This window comes from Caloenas nicobarica, chromosome 1 (assembly GCF_036013445.1).
Source record: "Caloenas nicobarica isolate bCalNic1 chromosome 1, bCalNic1.hap1, whole genome shotgun sequence".
Lineage (NCBI taxonomy): Eukaryota > Metazoa > Chordata > Aves > Columbiformes > Columbidae > Caloenas > Caloenas nicobarica.
In genome coordinates this window covers 142,519,746-142,543,844 of record NC_088245.1, presented here as the reverse complement: position 1 = coordinate 142,543,844, position 24,099 = coordinate 142,519,746, and the positions used below count along the sequence as shown (strand labels likewise).

Genomic DNA, 24,099 nt, shown 5'->3' with positions numbered 1-24,099 from the left:
GAACTGGCCCAAGGATGGGTGGCGAGACTCCACTTGCAAAACCCTTTTAATTTGATGTGCTCATGTCCAGTCTAATGTTCAGGAAAACATTTAAGGCTATGCAGATGCTTATGCTGCACAGATCTAAATATACAAATAAGTTCATTAAAGGAAAATTTTGGTTTCCTAACAGCAAGGGATGAAGGCACTGATATTCAAGTGAATTACACTATCTGATTCTGTTTTACCTTCCTTTAAGGAAAGCATACTTAGAGAATTCAGAGATCAGAAAAGCATATTTTCCTTCAAAAAAGACATACTGGTAAACGTCCATCATATCATCAGTATCTAAGTAGCTTAAATGAAATTATAGACTCTTGATTCATCAGTTTCCTTGGTATGAAAGAAGTTTCACTAGCCTGAAATGCTCTGGACCACTCTTAGAATTAACTTTTCTTTAACCCTTTGAGAATGAAAATCCCAAAATACAGTAAAAAACACTCATTCCTAATGTTTGGGGTTTGTCTTTGTTTTTTTATGTCAACACCATCATCCCTGCACACAGATGATTTTCAGCAACAGGAGCACCACTAATATAAGTCCATTGGACACAATTTGGAAACACTCTCCAGTGGTAGAAGGATACTTAGAAGCTTCAGCAAGGATTGACTGTGCCATTTAATTTGGGGGTTTGTTTGTTTGTTTGTTTTTCTCTGAAGTATACCTCCTCCTATTTCTTCCAGTCTCAAACTGTCAGAAAGAATTTTCAGATTCAGTTCACGTCCTCCACTACCCTAATCAATTCAAATGTAAAATATATTTTTCATACTTTGGAAAAATAAATGTCGCTTCCCCACTAGCCACTGAAACGCTAAGTCAGTCTAAGTTGGGAAGCCAATGCCAAGCTGCTAAAACTTTATGCAGCAAATAATCAAGAAAAAACATAGGCTTGGTTCAAAAAAAAACATCCCAAGCAAGGAATATCCATCATTACAACTACAGCAAAGAATTTAAAACACAGATGGAAGCAAATGGAATACTGCTTTCCTGGAAGCTACATTTTTTAATCCAAAAAATGGTGATAAAGTGGGAATGTAGGTTGCTTTCATTTTAATCACTTTTTCCTAGCTTCTCTGAGGAGAAAAAAAACAAGCATGCAGACAAAAAAACCCAGCACCACCAGACACTACCAAACATTTCAACACCCTATATATAACGTATTCAAGGAAAATGTAAGAAATGAAGAGCATCTAAATCTTCCATAAATATGTCCTCTGCCTGGGCAAATCTGTCTGAAAAAAATGCCGGGATCTGAAAGTATAGTGCTTTACTAGGTAGTTTTCACGATTGCAGCACTAAGATTGCCATATTGCATGTGGGAATATCTAGAGGTCACATCTCAAATGATCCACTGTCCTTCTTATAAGCATCTGCAAAGATCTGCATTCATCCCACTTTTTTTTTTCCATTTTGAGATTCTATCTTCAAATAGTTCATTCTGTTAAGTGTATCAAGGCTATCACTGATGTCCTTTGTACTCAGCCTTGTAGATGAGATACAAAGAAAAGTTCTGCCTATGATTAAGTGAAGTCCACAGCATATGCATTTCACCTATTGTGCATACTTATCACAGACAGAAGATGCTTTAAGAGTACTTATAAGAAAACTGCTTTCCTCATTTTTTTCTCAAGTATGAGAAAACAGTTTTCTGAAAATCTTGTTCTGCTTCTAGGTTTCCTGAAAATAAAAATAATGAGTTACTCAAACATATGTCTAAAAACCCAGGGTGAAAAAAAATATATTCCACAGTTTGTTTACAATTCTAAAAAATCTTATCTAATGAATACAAATCATCTTGATAAAAAACAATTATATAGATAGCTAGTCCTGAGAATTACGACAGATTTGCCCCTCTTTTATCCTGTCCTTCTTTGCTTTTCCAGCTTATTTCCTCCTAACCACATACATGTAACTATACTTAGCACACTACAGAGGTCAACTGGACATTTTCACAGTGATGCCTATTTCTCTTCCAAAGAGCAACAAGTATCTCTCGTGACAGGAACAGCTCTTCAGTTGTTTGCAGTGAGACATATAATTTACCAAAATGCAGGATTTCAGTCCTTCTCTCCCCACTCTCTCTTGTAAAGTATCACAGAATCACAGAATGGCTGGGGCTAGAAGGGACCTCTGGAGATCATCTAGTCCAATGCACCTGCTAAAGCAGGTTCACCCACAGCAGATCACACAGGAATGAGTCCAGGCAGGTCTTGAATGTCTCCAGAGAAGGAGACTCCACAACCTCTCTGGGCAGCCTGTTCTGGTGCTCTGGCACTCTCAAAGTAAAGAAGTTTCTCCTCATGTTTAGATGGAATCTCCTGTGCTTCAGTCTGTGCCCATTGCCCCTCATCCTATTGTTGGACACCATTGGAAGGAGTCTGGTCCTACCCTCTTGATGCCCACCCTTGAGATATTGATAAGCGTTGGTAAGATCCCCTCTCAGCCTTCTCTTCTCCAGACTGAACAGACCCAGCTCTCTCAGTCTCTCTCCTCATAAGAAAGACGTTCCAGACCCCTGAGATCCTCTCTAAGTAAACTCTGTTTCTGTACCTGCTTGAGACTGAACTACTATCCTTTATATCCTTTTTGTCAAAGTTAGGTTTGTCTCTGGAGCAAGGAACTACTCTCTCAATCAAAATTTTTCTAAGTGTTCACATAAATAAGGAAATAAGACTTTTACAGTTACCTGTCATGCAGCACTCTGCTGATCAATATAAAAGTCTATGCATTTCTAAAGCAGTCCAGTAGGTATTAAGATAGGAGCACTCTCTGAGATTTAGCATCTACTCAAAACAGGTCTAAAACCACATTTCCACAGAACATCTTTTCCACTCAGAAAGAACCCACTTCTCCTGCTTTTGTTTTCTGTGAGACTTCAATTTTAGTTGAAGAATAATGTGGAAGACATCAGTGTAACTTATTATTTTTTTATTACAAAAGAAGGACAAAGGTTTAACTTACCAGCATTGTTCGTACAAAATCTCAAACTTAACACATATTAGGAGAATGAACGTGCCTGAGTAGCCAGTCTCACATCCTGGAGCCCTCAAGACCACAGAGACTTCCTTATCTCTAGGCAAGTCTCTCAGTTTGCATCACAATCAATGAAATCCTGACTAGCAGTTGTGCTTTCCAAGTTCATGGCACAGTTCTAGCCTCAAATTTGGTTTTGCAAAACTCTGATGTTAGGAGAACTCACATATCAGCTTGTGAGTGCAGAAAAGGAGGGCAGGATTTCACCTCTCAAGCTCTGGGCTGTAACCTAAGTACAAAATGTGAAATAAAACACACTTCTGACCTCAGCCGTTATAGCCTGACCACCACTATTTTCGTCATTTTTTCCCTGCTCGTTTTTCAAAGGAATTAAGTAAAAGCCACATCAGAGAAACTTTAAACCAGTCATGAAATACCAAATTCTAATTCCTGCAGAAAACATGACTAAACTGTTACACATAAATACATTAAAGTTAATCCCACCCAGTGATCTACAAGGTGCGATTTCTGCCAACAAAACAGTCAAGTCACAACTGTCCTCAGGGCATTAAACTGAATTTCATCCATTTACAATTTTAGCTTCTGAGCACTACTGCCAGTACCTCCAGATATCATAACATGAGGGGAATTACAAAAAGAGAATGTCTAAATGATTGCAACTGTGACCTTGTATCTGAATTATCAGAAGCTCCAAGCACAAGAAGCAAGTGGGTTACAGAAACACAGATCCACACCAAAACTATCCAATTATTAAGCAATCAAGCCCTACAATCTTAATCAACACACTGAAGAGCTGTGCTTTCTAGTTACCATACTCCTCGACTGAAAACTGGACTCAGGAGAAGAGAAGGAGGAAGCTAAAAGACACTGAAAAGTGTGGCAGATCCTAAAGGCATCAAACCACATCATGTCTCCCCAACACATCCCTGCTCAGAACAAGTCTGCATGGAATAGCATCAGGTTGCTCTTGCATTCTTTCAGCTCCCAATCAAGAAGAACCGGACTGTTCTTACAAACCCTCTTCAGAGTTAGAATACAACCACCTGGCCACTGCCAACTTTCCAACCAGCCAGGGACGGGCTTCATCACCACTGGGAGGAGCCACTAGAGAATGAGGTAAAGCTGTCTAGTCCAGAGCACTGAGCTACATCGCCTTCGCTGGCCTTCCCAGCTGGTTTCCCATCTCTGATCCTCCACAGAAGACGTTATGCTGACACCAGACTGACCAAGTAGCTATTGTTTTACTTCTTTAAGACATGCATATGATACACGTTCCTAGAGGGCCAGCGATACCACCCCTCCAGCATCACCAGCACCCTCGACAGCTAAAGTTAAACTGCTTGTAACTCCCCCGACACCCTTTATCAGGCCCTGGGGTCCCTCTGCAGTCTGGAAAACACTTTGGGCACTCTCGCTGACAGGACTCATCACGTGTGTGCCATGTCCTGCTGCAGGTGGTTGGGCTGCACTGCAGTGGCTGCCGGGCAACAGATGTTTCTGTGTGCCTGTCAGGAGAGGGTCAGCCAGGCCAGACAAAACCAACTGTGATTTTCCACTGCTTTGCCACTGGATAGGAACCCTCTGAACCCTCTGCAGTAATCAAAGGCAGTTCCTAAGAAAAGACTCTGTCTGAGAACTGAATAGTGTAAACTAGAGACTAGATCCAGCCTTCTGACAGCAAGGCAAACTTGCTGAAAAGCCTCTTAGCTTACAGCTGTGGTCAAAGTAAACTATCTTCCAGGATGGAAAAACAGAAGATTTTTCCTTCTAAGAATCAGTTATGCAAGAGACTCTGGAGGAAAAAGAAACACTGGGAAAAGGACTGGAAAGCAAAATTCAAATCACTAATTCAATCAAATGTTTCTCCAGAAATAGAGACTAAAGCTCTGTGTAAGCTCAAGCATTTAAGTGAAACTTCACGTAATTGTACATGTGTAATGAGCAGATTATATTCATGGTAATTAGATAATCAAGTTCAAAGCTTCAGCAGTGCATAGGAAATGGCAAAAAGGTTTATTTTTAGATACTCAATACTGAAAATTTGTGGAGCACAAATCTGCAATGCATAAGAGGCTCTGCTGCTTTGACCCACATAAATTCCTCTCCACGTCTCTGCCAAACCACCTTCTCACACTGACGGCCACATAGGATTTCCTTTTCTCTCCAGCTGCTGTGATTCCACTTACGTTCTCCCCATCAGAAACAGCAGGGTGGACAGTCACAGCTAGAAGCACTGCTGCTGGGGGTAAGCAAGCTGCTTATTTTTTAGATCACACAGTTTCCTACGTGCAATTTTGCCAAAAGGGCAGCTCACCAGTTGCTATAGCACTTACTTCAACAGAGATACAGGAGATGTTGCTGGCATAACCAGAACGTCTCGGGTATCACTGAACACAGTTACTAACAGCTGTTAAAAGGGAGACAAGATGAGCAGGGCCTCCCCTCTCTGTCGCGGATCACTGAGCCCAAATAGGTCAGCCCTTCCTTCTACAAACTTTCTGCCTACAGATGTACAATCCCATGGGGCCAACCTGCTTCACTGCCATGTCTCTGCCCTCTAATTCCTAAAACCAGGGTTCTCCCTTCTCATCTGCCTATTTCAGGCAAGCAGCTAGGACAAGATTGTTTGCTCTTCTCCTGAGCAGATTGTTTGGTCCCCCTAAACCCTTTCAGCCTTCTATTCCTGACTCCAAAACACTCTGGACGGGGAAGGAAGAATGGTGACCTTTCTGTAGAGACAGCCTGCCACTGGATAGACAGCATGCTCAAAGCTTTAAAAGCTTCAAATCTATAGGAGGCAAAGGCTATCTTCCTTCAAAATTAAAAAAGTCAGTTTAATCATGAGAGTAATTTGGGAATTAAGACATACAAAAACTGCTGCAAAGCTGATGCACAGCTCTACTCTGTTGTGCATGGTTCTTCCAACTCTGACGATGCAAAGTGCTTTATAAAAAGACTAAGTGTACCAAAAGAGATGCCACTCAGTGATATTTTTGTTGTTACTCACGAAAACAGGCCGAAGAAGAATACAAGAAAGACTAAGTAAGACAGAAGAGGACAAGCTAAGAAAGCCAAATCCTCTCCCCTGCGACACTCCTGGTCCATTGGGCTCATGTTGGAGAGTTCCTGCAGCCCTTGTGAGGAAGGATTCATCGTGCCTCACACCACAGACTGGAACCAGTTCAGTTGCAATATGAAGCCACACCAGTGCTCTCAAAGAGGGAGATCGCGGCCCAGCCACAGCGACTCTTCCTTCCCTAAGCCAAACACCCCATCAGAAGTCAGACTTCTGGAAAGTTTTACAAGACCACCTCTGTTTCATGATCTCTTTAAGAGATGCAGCACCTGTGTGGCTTTTGAAATATTCAGAGTAACATTGGGGAGAACAGGCAGGAACAACAGAGCTTAATCAGGTAAAAGCATGATTTCATCATTCTTGATCTTAATTTAAAAATGATAAAACACTTTGCTGACTTATGAAAGAAAATTCAATTTTCATTTCTTCATTCTATTGAGGGTAGTAACCAAAGCTGTATGGATGGAGATCGCTCAAAAAAGGTATATTTTGTCTTCCAAATTTTAGTTGCTATTTGGCAGCTGTGGTCTGCCTTTCCAGCCTTCTGTGGTGGGAGAAAAAGGACTACATATTGAATACTAAGCTCAACTTCAGTCCAGACTTTCTAGTACTTACATTGCAAAGTTGGATGTGCACTTATATTTTCTGTTTATCTATACCCATACCTCTTTCTCCCTCTCTCTCACCACCCCCATCTCCCCCAGACACTCAAACTCCCAGAGTGCAAGCATGGCCAGAATTTGTCCTTTGGTGAGTCAGAAAAATTCTGAGTTCAAGAAAAAAGAAAGTAACAGACAGGGCACTATGAAATCTACAGAAATGAAGAACATTAAAAGTAGGAAGGGACAACCTGAGCTCACTAAGAGAGAGTCTGAGCCCCTATATGTAATAGAAATTACATCTTAAGTATAAGAAAGGACAGCTCAAGACATCCACTTTGCTATTTTCACAATCAAATTAAAGCTTTTGACAATCGTGCCATAGAAAAGTTTGTCCTCTGCAAACATATAGCTGGATAAGATCACAGCCCCAGTTGCTTCCCATATTTCTGTAAAAGGAATATCACACTGTCTTTGCTGCATGGCAGACTTATCAGTAGCAGATACCATGCAAGGCCTCAGAGAGGTAACAGGCATATCAGCAGTGAGTGTGAGACTCTTTGTTGTGAAAGCCTTTTTTTTTCTTTTCTTTTGCAGTAAGCTCTCCAGACATCTCACTTGAGGTGTGAAAGGACTGGAAACTGCTACGGTCACTTCTGCTGTTTACATTTCAGCTATCCATAGAGGAGTGATTAAAACATTGGAGCATGCTCTACATCTTACTAAGAAAAATCTCAATACTCTCACATGGCAATATTTATTCTGCACTCAAAAATACTGTTGCAGTGCCAGAGCCAAAATATTTTACTGTACTCACTTCTCCTACACATGGTCCTGTAGCTAAGTACAGGACACAAAAGTGAGATTACTTTTGCATGGTAACAGTTGGGCATGAAACATCTCCAATACTCATATGGTGAGCTCACAGGACATTCTCCAGCACAGAAAGGTCTTTGGCTCACTTTCATAGAGTAAGCCTTTTCTACTTTCAATCCCCGCAAGACTCATATCACCACAAATCTCCTTTTGTGAGTAGTTTTAACATAATGTGTTACTGCAAGTACTGTGAGTGAAAGGCCCTGCAATATGGGTGTCCTGCTTTCACTCTGCCATGAGGATGCTAAATCTCAAGTACGTGAGTGTGGTGGGCAGACAGGAGCAAGGTGGCAGCTGTCACAGTAAGATTCATCAAATCTCATGTTTATTCTTATTGCTCTTCTTTTTTTTTTTCACCTCTCACTTCTTATTTGGAAATTAACAAGTATGCACATGGAAAACACTTGATCCACTCTTCATGGAACTGAACTGCAGAAATACTAAAGCTGTATGAAAGACAATGTATTTGCATACTTTTGCACGTACTACGAGATATATCCTGTGCTCTTGCAGTCTCATTCTCCCCAAAAAGGCCACAGGAATGATCACGGATACGATGTAGTACACGTTGCTTTCACCTCCACTATCTGCATTGCTTACCTTCATTAACCGCATGAGGCTTAATAATGCAACAAGTACAGTTTGTGTATTTTGCACTGTTGACTGGTCCGCGACCTCCACTGGAGGGAAAGAACAACTCCAGCTCCTGAAAACAATTGTAATTGAATACATTTTAGTTTGATCTAGCTACATACATCAAATTTTATCACAAGTAACCACATCTGAAGTATTCGTAGTCACAGAAGATAAACGTTAATTACAGATTTTTGAGCTACTAATACTTTTTCCCTATAATATTCTCTCAAATATATCTTTCCTTCTCTGACATCATTGCTACAGTCACAAAAACATGATTTGAATATTTCTTGCAATGTCTTTCTTTTTACTTCCACTACACAAATCATTTTGATCCAAACCATTCAAAATGCTGCTGCCACAACCATTTGGTAGAGGTGTTCCCAGCTTTTTGAATTCTGTATCTCTTTCCTCAGTATCTTTCTCAAATCCATTCCCATATACACATATTTTATCTTCCCTCTTTCCACATCATCTTTTCTACTATATGAGCCAAAATGCACCTACCATCCATTTCTCAGTATGTTTTGTTTCTTTATACAAAACTGACCGCCATCCCATTTGTTTACAACTTTTTTTCCTTTTGTCTTAAAGAACTAAACTTTCTCTAAAATTGTTGACTCACTCCTCATGCCTTACTGACCCTATTTTTTTTTTTCTTTACTGAATTGAACCTGATGAACTCAATTGCTCTGACTTCTGGGATCAATCAAAAGAACCTCCTTGCCTCTAATCACTTCCTATCTTGCCACCATCACTATTCAGGTATCATATAGCTTGGGTCTTAGACCATACTGGGGTGAGCTTGACAGCCAGGCTCCTTGCCTCAGTGATATTTTTTCACTGTTGACTGCAAGCTTCATGCTTTTTCCATACCATTTATTCACATATGTTACACAATCTGCCAATAAACATTCGTGAAATGCTTGAAAGATAGATTCCATTTCAGACCTATTGGTCAAATTCATTAAGAGAATTGATGAATTTCTATGAAGGGAAATAATAATATCTTGGAGATAGTACTACTGAATTTGATTTTTTCCTGTGTAACTGTAGCAGTGCCATTTCCTGGAATTGTCTCATTTAATTTACTAGCTAAATTCAGATGGAACAAATTTAGCTATCCCCCAGTCTTTAGCTCATGTCACTGACGATTCCTGTAACCCTTACTTGAACAATTATACAATTCAAACTAATGGGTCTTTCAACAGAAGGGAATCTATGGCTTTTGTTTTTGTCCTAGCAAACGATCCACATTTTAAGTGGGCATATCTGAGACAAAAGGCTTTGTTTCCTACATCCTTCTACTGATTAAATGCTGCGTGCTTCGAAGACTTTGTCCCACTCTGTTAACTAATGTTTACTCTAAAAGAAGCAGCCATGAAAAGGCAGCCAAAGATTAAAAATATTTAACACCTTGTTTTATCCATTAAAAATCATAACAGTAACTAAATAATGCTGAAGGACTAGGATAAAGAAATGCCAAACTAAAACCAAGTGGAACCTTGAAAAGAAAATTATTTTCCCTTCCCTTCATTCCTGATCTAAAGACATTCCAAAATTTGGCCTGCAGAGAGACGCCAGCTTAGAGTACACAAGAGGCATACTATCATGTGGCATTTAGCCTCCAAAAGAACAATTCAGTCTTCCACTCTAACTGTTCAGTTTACAATGCATTCATTAGATGTGGTTGGGATTTTGAGTTTCCTTCAGAAGAGTTCTTTTAGGTCCCTTTATCTTATATTTCTTTCTTTACAGCAAAGCTTCTGCAAGGTGCAGCCAACTAGTTTCCATGGCAACTGCTATTCAGCCATACACTACTGGGCCTACTAAATTAAAATAGGCAGAGGGGTATTAAATTCACAATTTTTGTTGATTTATTGAAGATTGGTATCAGTAAGACCACAAAAGATGCAGACACCTGAAAAAGTTCAGCAAAATAATCCCACAATCATAAATATATTGCAGATGAACAGGGCCTTCAAACCACATTTCAAAAATAATGAAACGTAAAAAGAACAACAAACTTAAACTGAAGCACATACTTAACGCTTCTAATAAAAAATGTATGCTAATAGATGCTTTTTCCTACACTTTTGGTTTAAAATCTGGCACAGTTGTCATGACAGTACATAGAAACAAAGAGAAACTTTCACCCTTACCTATGAAGACATCTAGCTATTTAACCAGAACTACAAAGACTTTTCTGACTAAAATTCTTCATCAGAAAAGATCGGTTTCATCCAAATGCCTTCTGACTATGCACCATCTTCATCAAGTCTGCCAGCAGAAAAAGCGTATAATTTCTTGTCAAAACCAGAGGCACATGGAGAGGATCCAGCAGCCCAGGCACGGTACAGATAAGCGAGATGAGTGCTTGACCAGGGGAAAACCACCCACACTTTGCAGATACGCTATGCAGCCTAATAACCAGCCAGAAGAAAAGGCTGACCAGCTCTGCCTTCACCATCAGGAAATAATCTCTACATATATTTTCTAGTATACAGTACTTGGCAGCTTATGGTCTACAGATAAGATACCACAGCGCAATACCAATCAGCCATTGTATAGCAGCATATCTACCCCACAACAACACACACAAATAATCACCTCAATTCTGTAGAAATGCTGGTAATACCTATCACCCAATCTCAGGGCTTTTTCTTAACCCTAAGGAATGACACACTGCAAACAAAGCAAATGAGAAGCTAACTCCTCAATGCCAGGTCCATTGTATTAGTTCTCAAAACACAAAGCAATACAAAGCGGCCTGCTTTCATAATTATTCATTCTGAACAATGACAGCAGAGGAAAGCAGGCTGCAGGCAAAGGACTAGTAAGGACTGTAGAGGAGAACAGGTAAGAGAAACACAGGAGGGCACAAAAGGATTTAGTTGTTTCATCCCTTTCTTGTTATGACCAACATTGGTAGGCTATAGGTAGATTATGCAGACTATGCAATTAACTCAATGTTTGTGATGTACAGAAGACATTAAAAATGACCAGGCATGCTCTCCTGATCAAAGTGGCCATTGTGGCAGAGATAAATGAGATTTCTGTTTCCAGACAGTTTATTTTTCCATGCTTAAAAGGATCCATGAAGAATACCTAAACTAGTTCTGAAGTCAGGTGGGGGAAAAAAACGAGGAATTCCTGATGCAGCTGTTATCAGGTAAGGTAAAAACACACTTCAGTCAAACAACACAGTCAAAAACTTACTTGAGCAGCTGAAGCAACTGATTCTGGGCCATGAGCTGCATTTCTTAGGCCATCATGTCCATAGTTCGCTCTAATGCTGCCTGGTGCATCAGTCTTAGCCACTGCAGAGTTTGCTGGCCCCAATAATGTTTTCCATTTACAAATTGCATCATCTCCTAAGATTTCCATAGCAACAATGGGACCACTCGTTATAAATTCCAGAAGCTCACTGCAAAATGGAAACAGCATATGGTGATCCAAACTACAAATTAAAACCAACAAAAACGTATGATCTAGTGGGGATGCTCAGAACCCAACTGGGCAAAGCTTGGGGTAACCTTATCTATCTTGGAAGTTGGCTCTGCTTTGAGGAAGAGGTTGGGCTAGGTCATGTGCACACATTTCCTCCTTCTTATGGTTGTAGAAAAAGAACCAGATAATACAAACTCACTCAGGCTACTATGTAGTATGTTAGATTCCAAATGAATTTTTTTAAAGATCAGTACTGGCAACAGTGAAAGAGACCCTGCCAACCATTTTTCTGACAGGAACAATTCCTAAGCACGTCTCTTCTGCCCAGTGGGATTTCAGGATCCTCACACATGCCCTGTATGTGTTCCCCACTGACACAACTTCAGCGCTGCTGTCAGGACAGATTGCTCCACTGCCCTGTGGACCTCTCTCATGGATTTTGCCCAGCCAAAATCCAAAGTAGGAGAGAAGGGAGAAGCAATATTGGAAAGTTTGTAGGGGAGAGGAGACTTAACCACAAAGTAAGTTATCACATCCTGGCATAAGCAGAAGTCAACTGATTTTAATGAGATGAATCCAAGTAAGGAAAAAATATTATCAGGAGCAGCCTGCCTCCTGTCCCGACCACCTCACTCACATGGAAAACAACCACTCAAACTGTAATTCTAATTCTATATCTTCACAAAACATGCATACCAACAAGCCTGACTTTTCATTGTGTAGTCAGGACAGAACCAACAAAGGAGAAAGTTGACTCAACGCTTTTTGTACTACTTCCTTAAAAAAAGAGCTTTACAGAATTATAACTGTGTGCTTCTCCAGTCATCTTCCTAATGATAGTTTATGCAGAGAAGAAGAAAGAAGAAGAGAAATCCTACTAGTTCTTCGCTAAAAGAATGATATTAGAACTATGAAAGGTTACATAAAGAAACTACACAGGGAAAAGTTATCGGAACTCAGATTCTGTTGGTCAGAAACTGCTTATTTAGGACACAGTTAAATGACTTAGACGTTCATACCCAAGAAAAAAGCAATTTCTACAACACTGCTTACTATGCAGGCTAATGGTGAATATTAAATAATTTTTAAAAATTAAATTATTTATATTAAAACCATTATTTTCCAAACAAGTGCTATTTTTCCCTACTATTCGCTAGGCTTACATTGACCAGCGAACTTGCAAATTAAATCCAAATTTAAAGACAAGTAATACAAAGCTAAATATAAACAAGTCAGAGATTTTACATTTCACTGCCTTAAAGGTTCTTGTTCTATTTGATTTGTAATGCCTTATAACTATTTGTTTATAATTTAGAGAAAAATCCTATACTGAAGGTGTAGCAAATAGGACTGTAGGATGTGAGACAGGCACATTACAGTGAACAAAGGCTACAGTTCCTCAGATAATTACTATTAGTGTAGATAGACATCTGTGAAATAACACTGCAGGCAAAATTCTTTCTTATTTATCAAGATATTCAAACAGGCTTATTCAGGATAGAAAAGGCAATTCTAGATCTTCCTCTGATCTCCAAAGTGGTCAGAGTAGCCTGGGGCCATGCCTCTCTGAAGGGCTTGAGTTTGAACCCACAATAAATCAGTTGCTATTGCAGGAGAGCAGCTGGCAGATCCTAACACTCAAGCACTTCATGACAGTACTGAAAACAGGTCTTTTGACCAAGTCAGTGCAAACCCAGGTTCAAACCTGGCTGAAAAACACAAGGCAGAGCTGCACCCTCTTCCTAAAAGAGGCAGCCCACCAAATCCAGAGGGAAGAAAAGAAAGTTGTTTGTTGGCACTTTCAGGCAAAGTAGAAAAGACACCATTTCTGGATCATAAGTATCAATCTGGTCAGTTATGGAAAGACTAAGGTTTTTCATACTAGGTGGAGCAGTTTAGCACCATGGAAGTTTGACATTTTGTCCAAGAGCAACAGTACAGTAAATAACTGCTCCATGCACTATCCTTTCAGTTACTTACGATTTGGGGTACTTGCTACCAAATGAATTCTTGCAGCTAAGTTTTCCCCCATTACTTGCAAGCTTCACCCTGCTCCTGAAGATGCTCCTTCCCCTGGCTTTGAAGTTTTGCCTTGCTAGGAACATTTTCACTTCTGAGAGACCAAAGACATTCCCCTGATATCACCAGGTTGTAAAGAGTGTGAGTTAAAACCCTGCATAGCTGAAATAAGGATCTATCCCTGGAGGAAGACGAACAAGGTGCATACTTTGCAAATGGCTGATTTTCCCATGGTCCTGCAGTACCCAATACAGTAAAAGAATCCTGTGCATTCAACAAATAACCTTAATACATGTCAAGCTGAAATCGATATACCTACTTATAATAAGGTTTTGATTGATGGTCTACGTAGAAATCAACTGCTTCTTTTCTGGAAGAGTAAAAAGATACAGATGTACATATGTAGATACACACACACACGCACACACACACACACATATATATATAAAACTTCCTGAAAATCACAAACTATCATTCATCAACATGTTTCTACAGGTAATGTCTTTGCAAGCTGGACAGCCTGTGGGGTGTTCATGTCCAATAACAGAAACTACATTTAACTTTCTGTCATTTTTGGTGTGGCTACAGGTGTAGATTGTAGCTGGTTCTGCCTTGTGCTCCTGCTCTGGGAAGTAATTACTGAAACCTGTAGCATGGATTTTCAGGGTCACTGATGGTCCTCACATTCTCAGGTTGAGACATAAATGCAGCAGTCACCTTCTTGCCAAGCCATTCACTGCTATGTTGTTTTCATCCTTCATCTCAGTTTGAGTATGTTGGTTAATGAAGTTTGGTTTTAAAAAATAAATAAACAATTTATCTGCTTCACTGGAACCTATTTCCTTATCAAGGGTAGTGTTTGCTTTCACTGGTGCACAACAAAATATTGCATAACCTGGTTTCTATTCAGTATCCTCAAATGTTACAAGTCACCATAGACAGCACAATGCCCTTCAGATTAAAACTTGCTTTCTCCCACACTTTCCCACTTGAAAACTCGATTTGGCCTTGCACTTCCCCTCAGGGAACACAGCAGTTACTACACGCTGTGTAGTAACCCAAAGCAACAGGGTTTCGGTAATGAGGAGGTCTCCTTACATTGCCAGGCAAATAAGGGCCACCAGACATACAAAGTATGTCTGTACCACAGCTGTTACTTAGCCTTTTCTCAGGTACCAGCAGCAAAAAGACACCTTTTTCAGGCAGGGGGTGTCTCTCTCCAAGCTCTTCATTGCCACAGCCACGCTTTTAGCAGCACTGGGCTCAGCTACACAGCTACACAAGTTTCATGGACCATGGTGCAGACCCGCCATCCAGCCACTGGTGGGCTTTTCACCCCACCAGCCCCTGTGCACCACCTAGACAACCTACTCTCTTCCCTGCTTTTTTTCTCCAGCTGCTTCTCATGTATGACTCTTGCTTACTGCAGTGCTTTCTATGCATGGCAACAGCTAGAAAAATCCATAGGCATTTTCAAGTCTAGCCCTGTTATTTTGCAGCTTCAAAATTTCACTTCAGAAGTGCAGGCTTGGTCTTGGCATGCTCCAAACCCTGGTGTGTACCACTTTCTGAAGGTAGAATTTGTGGAGAAGGATAAGCTCTTCAGGAGGATTGACAGGTGAAAGCAAGCAATATTGCTCATCCCTAGTGTGGGCACAAAGTTCATAATCAACGTAGAGCTGCAGAAAGACTAAAAGATTCCCACTTGGAAAATTGTTTTTATATGCAGTCTTCTGATTTTTTCTAATCTCCATGATTTTGCTCACTTTTTGCAGCCCTCTTTACTGAAATAAATTACCTGCATGTTTTTCAAATAACAGATTCCAAGTCTGAACAAAGGCACAGTTCTGTCATCTGTAATACAACTTTTCACATCTCTCTCCCATTTGCAGTCCAGACTTAAGCCCAGTATTGCCAGAGGAAAGCAATAACCTCAAGAAGAACCTAAGAATTTAATTTACCTAACCTTGACAAATATGTGAATAGTCACACCTTTCTGCAGCCTTTTTATCAAAATGACCACCTGCTCATTGGAACTGAGTAATTCCTGGTTTGTTGCTTTCAATTCAGTGTAAGCATGAGCCATTCAAAGCTCAAAAGATTATCATTAAGCATACAGCTAATATGTTTTCCTTCCATTTCATAACTAAGGCAGAAACATTATTTTAAAATTATGCTACTCACAGCAAGCTCACAATAGCTTCAAACCTACACTCTGCAAATTGCCTACAGTTTTTGCTTACAATTCACTATTTCACCAGAAAATCCTCTTCTTAACTAATTCACCAAATACTTTTGGAAAGCAAATACAAAAAAGGTATGCAAACAGATTAAGTATCATCGTTTTGGAACATGAAGAAATATTTGAGGGATATATTTCTAAAACAAATTGAGCTCTGCCACTCAGTTAAGAATTCCTGTTGCAATAAATATAAAACTGCAGTTGTACTGTATAACTTAGTTCCTTTTTCATTTCATCTCTCTCATTAGTTCTTTGCTTTTAAAGAATGAAAAACAGTGTTCATTTGGGCATAACAGACTGAACTGACATATGATCAAATGAAAATACTAGAGAGCTGACCTACCAAAGCAGGTGCCTGCCCTTACTTTCATATCTTGGCTACAATTTTTTACAGAAGACATGAATCTACTTAACAGTGATTGCCAGACAAACGTCAGTAATAATCCCTTTAAAGAAAGCAGTAGGTGATGATGCTGGTTTGAATGAGCATGCCTGCAGAGATCTAACGGCAGAAAACTTTGGCAAAACCACAGCTCTATCGTTTTAAAATGGCATAGTCCCAAGAAACAGATCATACAGTATGCAGAGAAACCAGAAATACTCAAGACATTATTTTACACACATCCAGTATCACAGCCCAATTTTGTACTTATTAATAATTATTTTCAATTATACAAGACAAGCAGGAATTTTGATAGTAATAGGTAATAAAAGTTCAAGTCTCAAAATGTCTTGTCTTCAGTGTAAGTCAACTCTAAAAGATGTAACTTGGCTCAACAGTTCTTCAAAATCTCAGACACTGAAACAAAGAACCACTCCAACTAACACCTCACAATCAAATCTCTCAGACTGCGGGAGAGCAAGCCAAAAAGCTGGCTTGAAAGACATTGTGAATTATAAATCACCATTAGAAACCTGATTGAACTCGCAATCTGGAGTCATTTGAAGAAGGATTTGGGACCAGTATCATCAATATTGCAGCAGGTAAATGCAGAGACAAGAGGAAGAAGTCACATAGTTGTTTCATCAGTATTACAGAAAGCCAAAAAAGTTTTGAGGTAGGGCAAAATTGTTCCTGACCTCACACAGACACCATAAGAACACACAAAAATGGTATTACATAAGACAGCTTTTCTTTTCAAATACATGTTGTATATGAACAAGTTTGGCAAAGCAGCAACAGAGAAATAGTGCAGTAACTTTGGGAAGTCTTCTAGGGTAAATTAACTATGTTTTCTTTCCTCTGCAGCATGCCCATTTTAAAAATCTTGTGATTCAATGAGATAAGTGGAGAACAGCAAAGGCTGAGGTAGATTAGGAAGATGCATGAGTAAAATCTGTCCAACCCTGCAACAACATCAGAAGATCACTTGCTTTGCCTGTGACTTGCAGTCATTAAAAAGCAAATAATTTTTGGTTCTGAGAGCACAAATTAAGATAACGGGTTTACTGAGAGCAAAATCCCCCAATTACTTTAAGGACAATGCTGTTATAATCAGCAATATGGTTTTTACCAGGAAGCCATGAGGTGAGGACATTCAGACATGTCAGTAGTAAACACTGCTGAATTGCTGAAGCTATGGTAGTCACCTTGGATTCATATAGAAACATTACATATTTAATCATCCATACTCATTTGCACAGAACTTTTTAATACTTAGCTTAATTCTCTGCATGCTTTCAGAAACCTACATGATTATGAAACAGATGAGTCTTCCCTCTATTACTCACTGAAATGGATTTGATGTGTCTAACACCACAGGATAGCTTCAGAGAACATTCTTAACTGCAAAAATGTTCAGATACAGTAGAGCTAACCTTAAAAATTCCTTACCTTGAAAGTACCATCATTTTGGCCTTAGTTATTGTAAATCCTGCATTAATAATGATATCAATTAATTCTCCAATCTTGGGCACTGCATCAGGTTTAATCAAAGCCAGTGTTCTGGGGGAAAAAAAAAAAAAAGTAGAGAGATGCAGTCAACACTACTTTCCTTAGAGCATTTGGTGTGCATGGTGAGTTTATATTTGGACAAAAACACATCACATCAAAGACAGAAATTCTGCCACAGCCAAACATCATAGTTCCAGTGTCTCATCAATTTCCACGCTGTTCTTGAACGCCTGCACAAGACATTATTCTGATAAAAAGAGAGTTCTGCACATTACAATTTCCTCAGCTTTCTAACCCAAGTCAGCTCACAGTGTTCCACCAGCAGTCATTATTTACTGGCTTCTCCCTTCACTCTCAGAGCAAACAATTTGACCAAACAATTTGACTTAGTTAGCTAGTGTATATCTATAGCTCCTCACTTACAGCTCTGGGTTACAACACAACTGATTTGTTAACGTCTCCCTGTGCTTGCTCAGCTCCCTTTTTTCCTGATGTTAATCATTATATTCATAAAAATGAAGCTGTTAAAATTTAAAAATACTACTTAAACACGTGCCTCTTCCATAAAACTCAAAGTGAAATGATTGTTTTGTTATTACTTTTAAAATATTTGGAGGCTTCAGTGAGAAGGTCCTATTATGCTTGGTACAGTACAAACACTTCATTGTATACAATTTGCATGCCAAATAGCTGACAGTATTAATAGACACAATAAAAGGTTGGCAGAGGAGGCATTACATCTCTTATACCAACTGACAGCTATATTCTAAGGAAGACCAATCCACAACTCTCTACACTCTCCCCCACATCTTTGTTTCCAAGTACATCCTGTCTTCTCAATAATTATCTTTTTATACTGTACATCCTCAAGGCCAGGACTGTTTTATTAGTGCACTTTGCTTAGCAGCAAGTACACCCTCAGCACTAAACATATTATTAATCAAAAACAACAAGCACAAAAAGAAGATCTGTAAAATGGCATTTTCTATTTGCATTCGTCTTGCAGTGAGTCAGCTTCAAATGTGCTCGGCTTACAAATCAATAGATTTATTCAACCCTGTATCTGAAAAACTCCACATCTGACAATCCTAAAGAGCTCTTTCCATCTTTTCCACTGTTTCCAATAATGAAGGCTACCTAAGATAGACTTTTTTATTGCAGTACTTCCTAAAATGAAAGGCATATAATTGCAAATTTCTTATTTTACATACCAGCATAACATGGAAAACAGCCTTTAGGTTAGCAGCAATATATTATAGCCCGCGCAAATACATTAAGGTTACAGGAGACAGATGAACTTCCACTACAATTACTTTGAACCTCAAGTGACCTCAGATTGACAGATGCTTTGGGAACAGACTATCTATTTCACAGCAAATCTAAAGGAAGGGAGGTGTTAGGACCAGGAAACGTGAAGATTTGAATGTATGTGACATTTCATCTGAAAGTAAGGGAGAGACGTAAATGACCTTCCGAGCTCAGAAACAGAGATTTCCTCAAGCATCAGGAAGCTCATACACATGGACCAGCTATACGACACAAAAAGACTGACAGACTAGGGTGTAGCTAGAAACTGCATCAAAGTAGTCAACCAAGCCTATGCTTCAGTCCATTGCAGTGCAAACTAAAGTAGGTTTAGCCCTGTCTTCAGATCAGGAAAGACTGACCCTCTGGCAAATACTCAACCTGGTTTGCCAGCATAATCCATGCAGTGTACAGCCTGTAGCCTGTTCCCCTCTTCCTCAAGGATTTCACAGCTCCACTTCATTTTGTGATATGATTTATCACGACAGGGTGTGCCACATGCATTGTGGTATATGAGGGGGAGCAGCTGCATGCTTGACCGATGACACGTACCCACTTGGTCACAAAATGCGTGACCTGCATCCTGGCATAAGAGGTTCTCAGCTCTGTTGTTTACTGTGAACAGTAAGGATCGAATCACTGGAACAAGATCTCCAGTACCGTTTGCGTTTTCTTGAGGAATACTTTTTTGATTTTATGTTATTACACAGACTATCTGAGACAGACTGCTAATGCTAGAAAGAAACTGTCCCTTATTTTGGTAATTTCAAGCTTTCTAGTAAAACTGTTATTCCTAGCAATATGGAATGAAATATTGCATTATGAAGCAATTTACCTAGAAGAAATTAATACAAACTGCAATAAGCAACTGTTACAATATCTTTTCTCTAACAGTGATATATAAACTTTAACATTTCAGAGTGAGCTTCTCAGAAGTATGCAGGATAAGAAAAGTACAATTCAGGATGCTGAAGACTGTTTCTCAGGTTGGATTTTGATTCATGTGCCCTATTTTTAGTTTTAATTAGGAATATGTTTATTGTGGTTTGACATGATGCAGTCTGCAAAGTACATCTTGAAACAGTTTTATGTCTAGGAACAAAGGAGAAAGAATGAAAATTAAGCTGATTTGCTTATATTTTCAGAGAGACTGTACGACAGTACGCCAATGAGTACTGAAACAACAGAAGATGGGAACTGATCAAAGGAACCGTGCACAAAGCATGCTGTGGCTATGCTTGTGAGATCTACTTATGTCTAATAATAGGACTGTTGCATGTACAGTAGCTTATGTCTTGTCAGGGAAGAAATGCTGATTATGTCAATAACTAGAAGCATAAGAATAACATATCCCAATTAAAAAAGAATTCAAATATTTCTGGTTGAGACCCAAGCTTTATAACGCCATTTTCAAAGTCAGTGATATTAACTGACTCTAAGCATAGTCTACTCAGACAGGACACATTACCCACACAAATGTCTGCTTCAAGTTACAACCACCCAGGATCACAAGTGAAAGACTACAGAAACAGAAATCCCTGTTCCAAGCCAGTGATCTCTTATGTGGTACACTCTAAGTAAGCACATGCTTGCTTACCCATTTTAGTTACTGTTTGTGACCATTTCCTTATGATGCACTGAGAGGGGAGTTGGAAAGAAGAACACTGAAATATGGCTCTATTTAAAAATTGATCCTAGATGTAGGAAAAGTTGGGGTAGAAATTGAAACTCCATAGACTTGTCTTGATAATTTTAGGCTAATTATAGAAAGGGTCTGTGCAAACCTAGCCTCTTTTTACACAGTTGTTTTGTACCTCATGTACCTAGAGTTACACTGACTTGGTTGACTGACAAAAACAAAGGTCCCTAAATCAAAACATTCAAGAATTTTACATACATTCACCAGTCTCCCTCAAAGGTCTTTGCTGAGTCTGTCTGCATACATATTCAATGATAAAAGAACATATTTCCAATGTTGAACTAAACTGCTGATAGTCCTGTACAGCACAAAGGGAAGAAAAAGATGGGGAAACATTCTGTCTCATACAACATCCTTAAAGTTATTAATAGAATTCCAGCTACAGGTTATTTTAGGAATTATCACATATTGCAGAAATCTTACTATATATGTTTAACTAATAACTGCTGTAAAACCTGCTAGAAACAGGCTAAAAAAGACAAATACCTCATATGCAACTGTATCGCCCAAGGACTCTTTTAATATGACCCTCTTTACCCAGTGAAAGTTTCTGTGAAGAAGCTGGATTTTGAGAATCCCTTGCCTGTTTAAGACACCTTTCGCTACGTTCCTTTGGGCTATTCTGAATATGTAACACCACTTGCATATCTATGTTATCTTTCAGACAACATTCCTGAAATGTTTTCCAAACAGCTGACATGTCATAAATTCCCTTCCTTCCTTTTGTAGAGCAGCACAAAAATGCACTCTCTCCCAGGACCACTTCATTGACACAACTATGGTGTTGCTGTATAGACAGCAACTTCCCTTACAACAAGAAGAAAATGTCATTTTATCACAAGCTGCCTTTTCTTGGTATAACTGCATCAGCACCAGGGCTTATGCTAGTTTAGGCAGAGCTGGAAATACACAACTATAAAAAGTTATATTGATATAAAGACAATAAATAAGACAGAGGTAATCTACCCAAGGGTCCACTGAGGAACAGAGAGAGTAGCCACATATACAGAAGCCATCCTCTGGTGGTCTCCACCTCCTTTACTACTCTTCCACCATTCCACATCGCAGCTTGGAGAAAAGGTATCAGGAGAACTCCTTCTGGAAAGACACTGTGGCAGTCATTTCCAAGGTGATGTTTTTGTGAGATTAAGACAAAGATATGTGTTGAAACTTGCAGCTCTTCCTGTATGTCTGCGTATGTACAACTCTCCAAAAAGAGTTCAAAATAAGCCCAGTTAGGCAGAAGGAGCAAGAAAGCAGGGAAACAGGGCTCACTGGAGCATCATACCTAAGAAAATATTCCGTGCTCTTTCAAAAAAAGATGGAGCAAATTATCAAAATGTATTAATTTAAAAATTCTGAGATTATCTGCACTGCAGTCAAACCAGATTAAAGTCCTTGTAAACTAACCTTATTGTGGTTTTATTAAGTGTCTCCTGATAGTTTTGTTCTTGCAGTCTTTTCCAAAGCAAGTCTTTCAACCAAAAAGAGATGATGAGTCTTCATCCATTATAAACACAATTTGTCTTAAGCCTATAGGTTTCGTTGACATTCTCACTCCATATGTCCTGTCCTCATGCATACAGAGTTTAGGAGATGCTGAAAAAATTATCAGAAAAAATCCTCCCTAGTGGGAAAAACAATGGAGAAAGAGAATGGGCCTCTCTCAGTCCTGTTTCTGCTGTTTTCAGTTACTGTTCAGTAAATCTGATTGGTAAGGCACTAGGCTTCTGCACAGATCCCAGAGAGACATGTGATAGTTTTGCAAGACCCAGGCCTTTCGAGTCTATCACACATCAGGGTTATCATAAAAATTCTGCCCCAAGAGAATCCACAAATCACAAGAACTCTACTGCTGCCTGCCCCAGGGAGGTAATAATGCTGAACAGGACCCCATATTTTCCTCCTCCCTCTCTTCTCTCCCAAGGAGAGACCTAGAGGAGGCAGCAGTTGATGCCACAGAGAAGATGGCCTTGAAGATTTATCAGGTAGCTGTGACTTATGGGTTTGCCCATAAGCAGGGCCCACTTCTCTCCAGCTATCAATGTACCAGATCACTTCAAACTGCGTGCAAACTTGTAGCTCTCTCTTCCTCTCCCCACAGTACAGAAAACTTCTTTCCAGCAAAGAACAACTACTTTGAAACCCCAATCACAAAGGAGGATTTTAAAAAAAACATGCTTTCTTACCTTTCTTTGCGGCTCCCCAGCTTGCGGGCTGTATATTGATCCCCATAGTCCACTAAGGATAGATGACGCGAAAAAACAGTAATTTTGTTGCCCACAAATAAATCCTCAAGGTGTAAGCTCTCATACTTGGTGCGCTTCAGAAAGGTGTGATGGTTCTTCACATCATACTGCAGAGAAAACAAAATTAACATCCACCATAGCAAGAGACTTAAGCTGTGGGAAAACTCAATCTAATTTTTACTCAACCTTCAGAAATTTCCACAGTACTGTAGGATTAAATCTGATCACTAAATTTATTTAATTCCTAACCCTTTGAACTTGCAGGTGTACCAGGAAAGCTTAGGAGACTAAACACCAATTACCGATTTGTTACATTTAAACAGTCTCAGACTGACAGCTATCTTTGCATTTTTTATTTTATCATTTCCTTGTGCTAATTTAAGCTGTGATAAACGGTCCAGGTGCCTAGTGGATACTTCTGCTCAGTCTCACTGAGCGTTGCCCCTAGCAGATCTGTGGTGTTTCATAGACCAATGGCTCGCACCAGGAACGATCAAGATCCACACTGTGGCAGGTCTCCTCTTCAGGGCATCGTTCCAGTGACACTATGCTTTGCTGGACTGCATAAGACTCAGAATTAGGGACGGATGGATGACTGCAACATTAGGTTGAGAAGTTCTCACTGCCTAGAGCTGCAAGCTCAAAAGCCTGTCAAGACAATTCAGCCATATATCATCATTCCAAGCAAGAAGCAAGACATTCATGGGCAGTATTCTGGCTGGGCTGGCAAAGTACAAAAGCCAACCTGATGAACATTTTCTTCACTGCTTGTAGCTATTACAGATGCCTTCGGTTTGCTGGGGAGGTCTAAATCCTATGAAAGGAAGAGTTTTCTCCTCAAGGCAAACTTCCCCTTCTCTGTCTTGAATTACGGTACTGTCCTCCATTCCAATTATATATAAACCAGAACAGGATTAAAAGAACATCATTACCACAAATTTTGGAGGGAAAAAAAAAACCTAAGAGCAAAATTACATACTCCTCCGTGTTCTGAAATGTATATATACAGTTCTCTACTGTT

The 24,099-nt window shown here is 39.5% G+C and overlaps 1 protein-coding gene across 2 annotated transcripts in view; it reads right to left on the bottom strand.

Annotated features, from left to right (window-relative positions):
• The window catches only part of NME7 (NME/NM23 family member 7), a 96,865-nt gene that overhangs the window by 51,205 nt on the left and 21,561 nt on the right, over positions 1-24,099 (bottom strand). For both annotated transcript variants that reach the window (XM_065637886.1, XM_065637879.1), the window contains 5 exons: positions 23,019-23,185; positions 17,766-17,876; positions 14,009-14,059; positions 11,440-11,647; positions 8,185-8,290 (listed from right to left, as the gene is read on the bottom strand). In XM_065637886.1, coding sequence (XP_065493958.1) covers positions 8,185-8,290; positions 11,440-11,647; positions 14,009-14,059; positions 17,766-17,876; positions 23,019-23,185 — 643 coding nt within the window. The remainder of the gene's footprint in view (positions 1-8,184; positions 8,291-11,439; positions 11,648-14,008; positions 14,060-17,765; positions 17,877-23,018; positions 23,186-24,099) is intronic.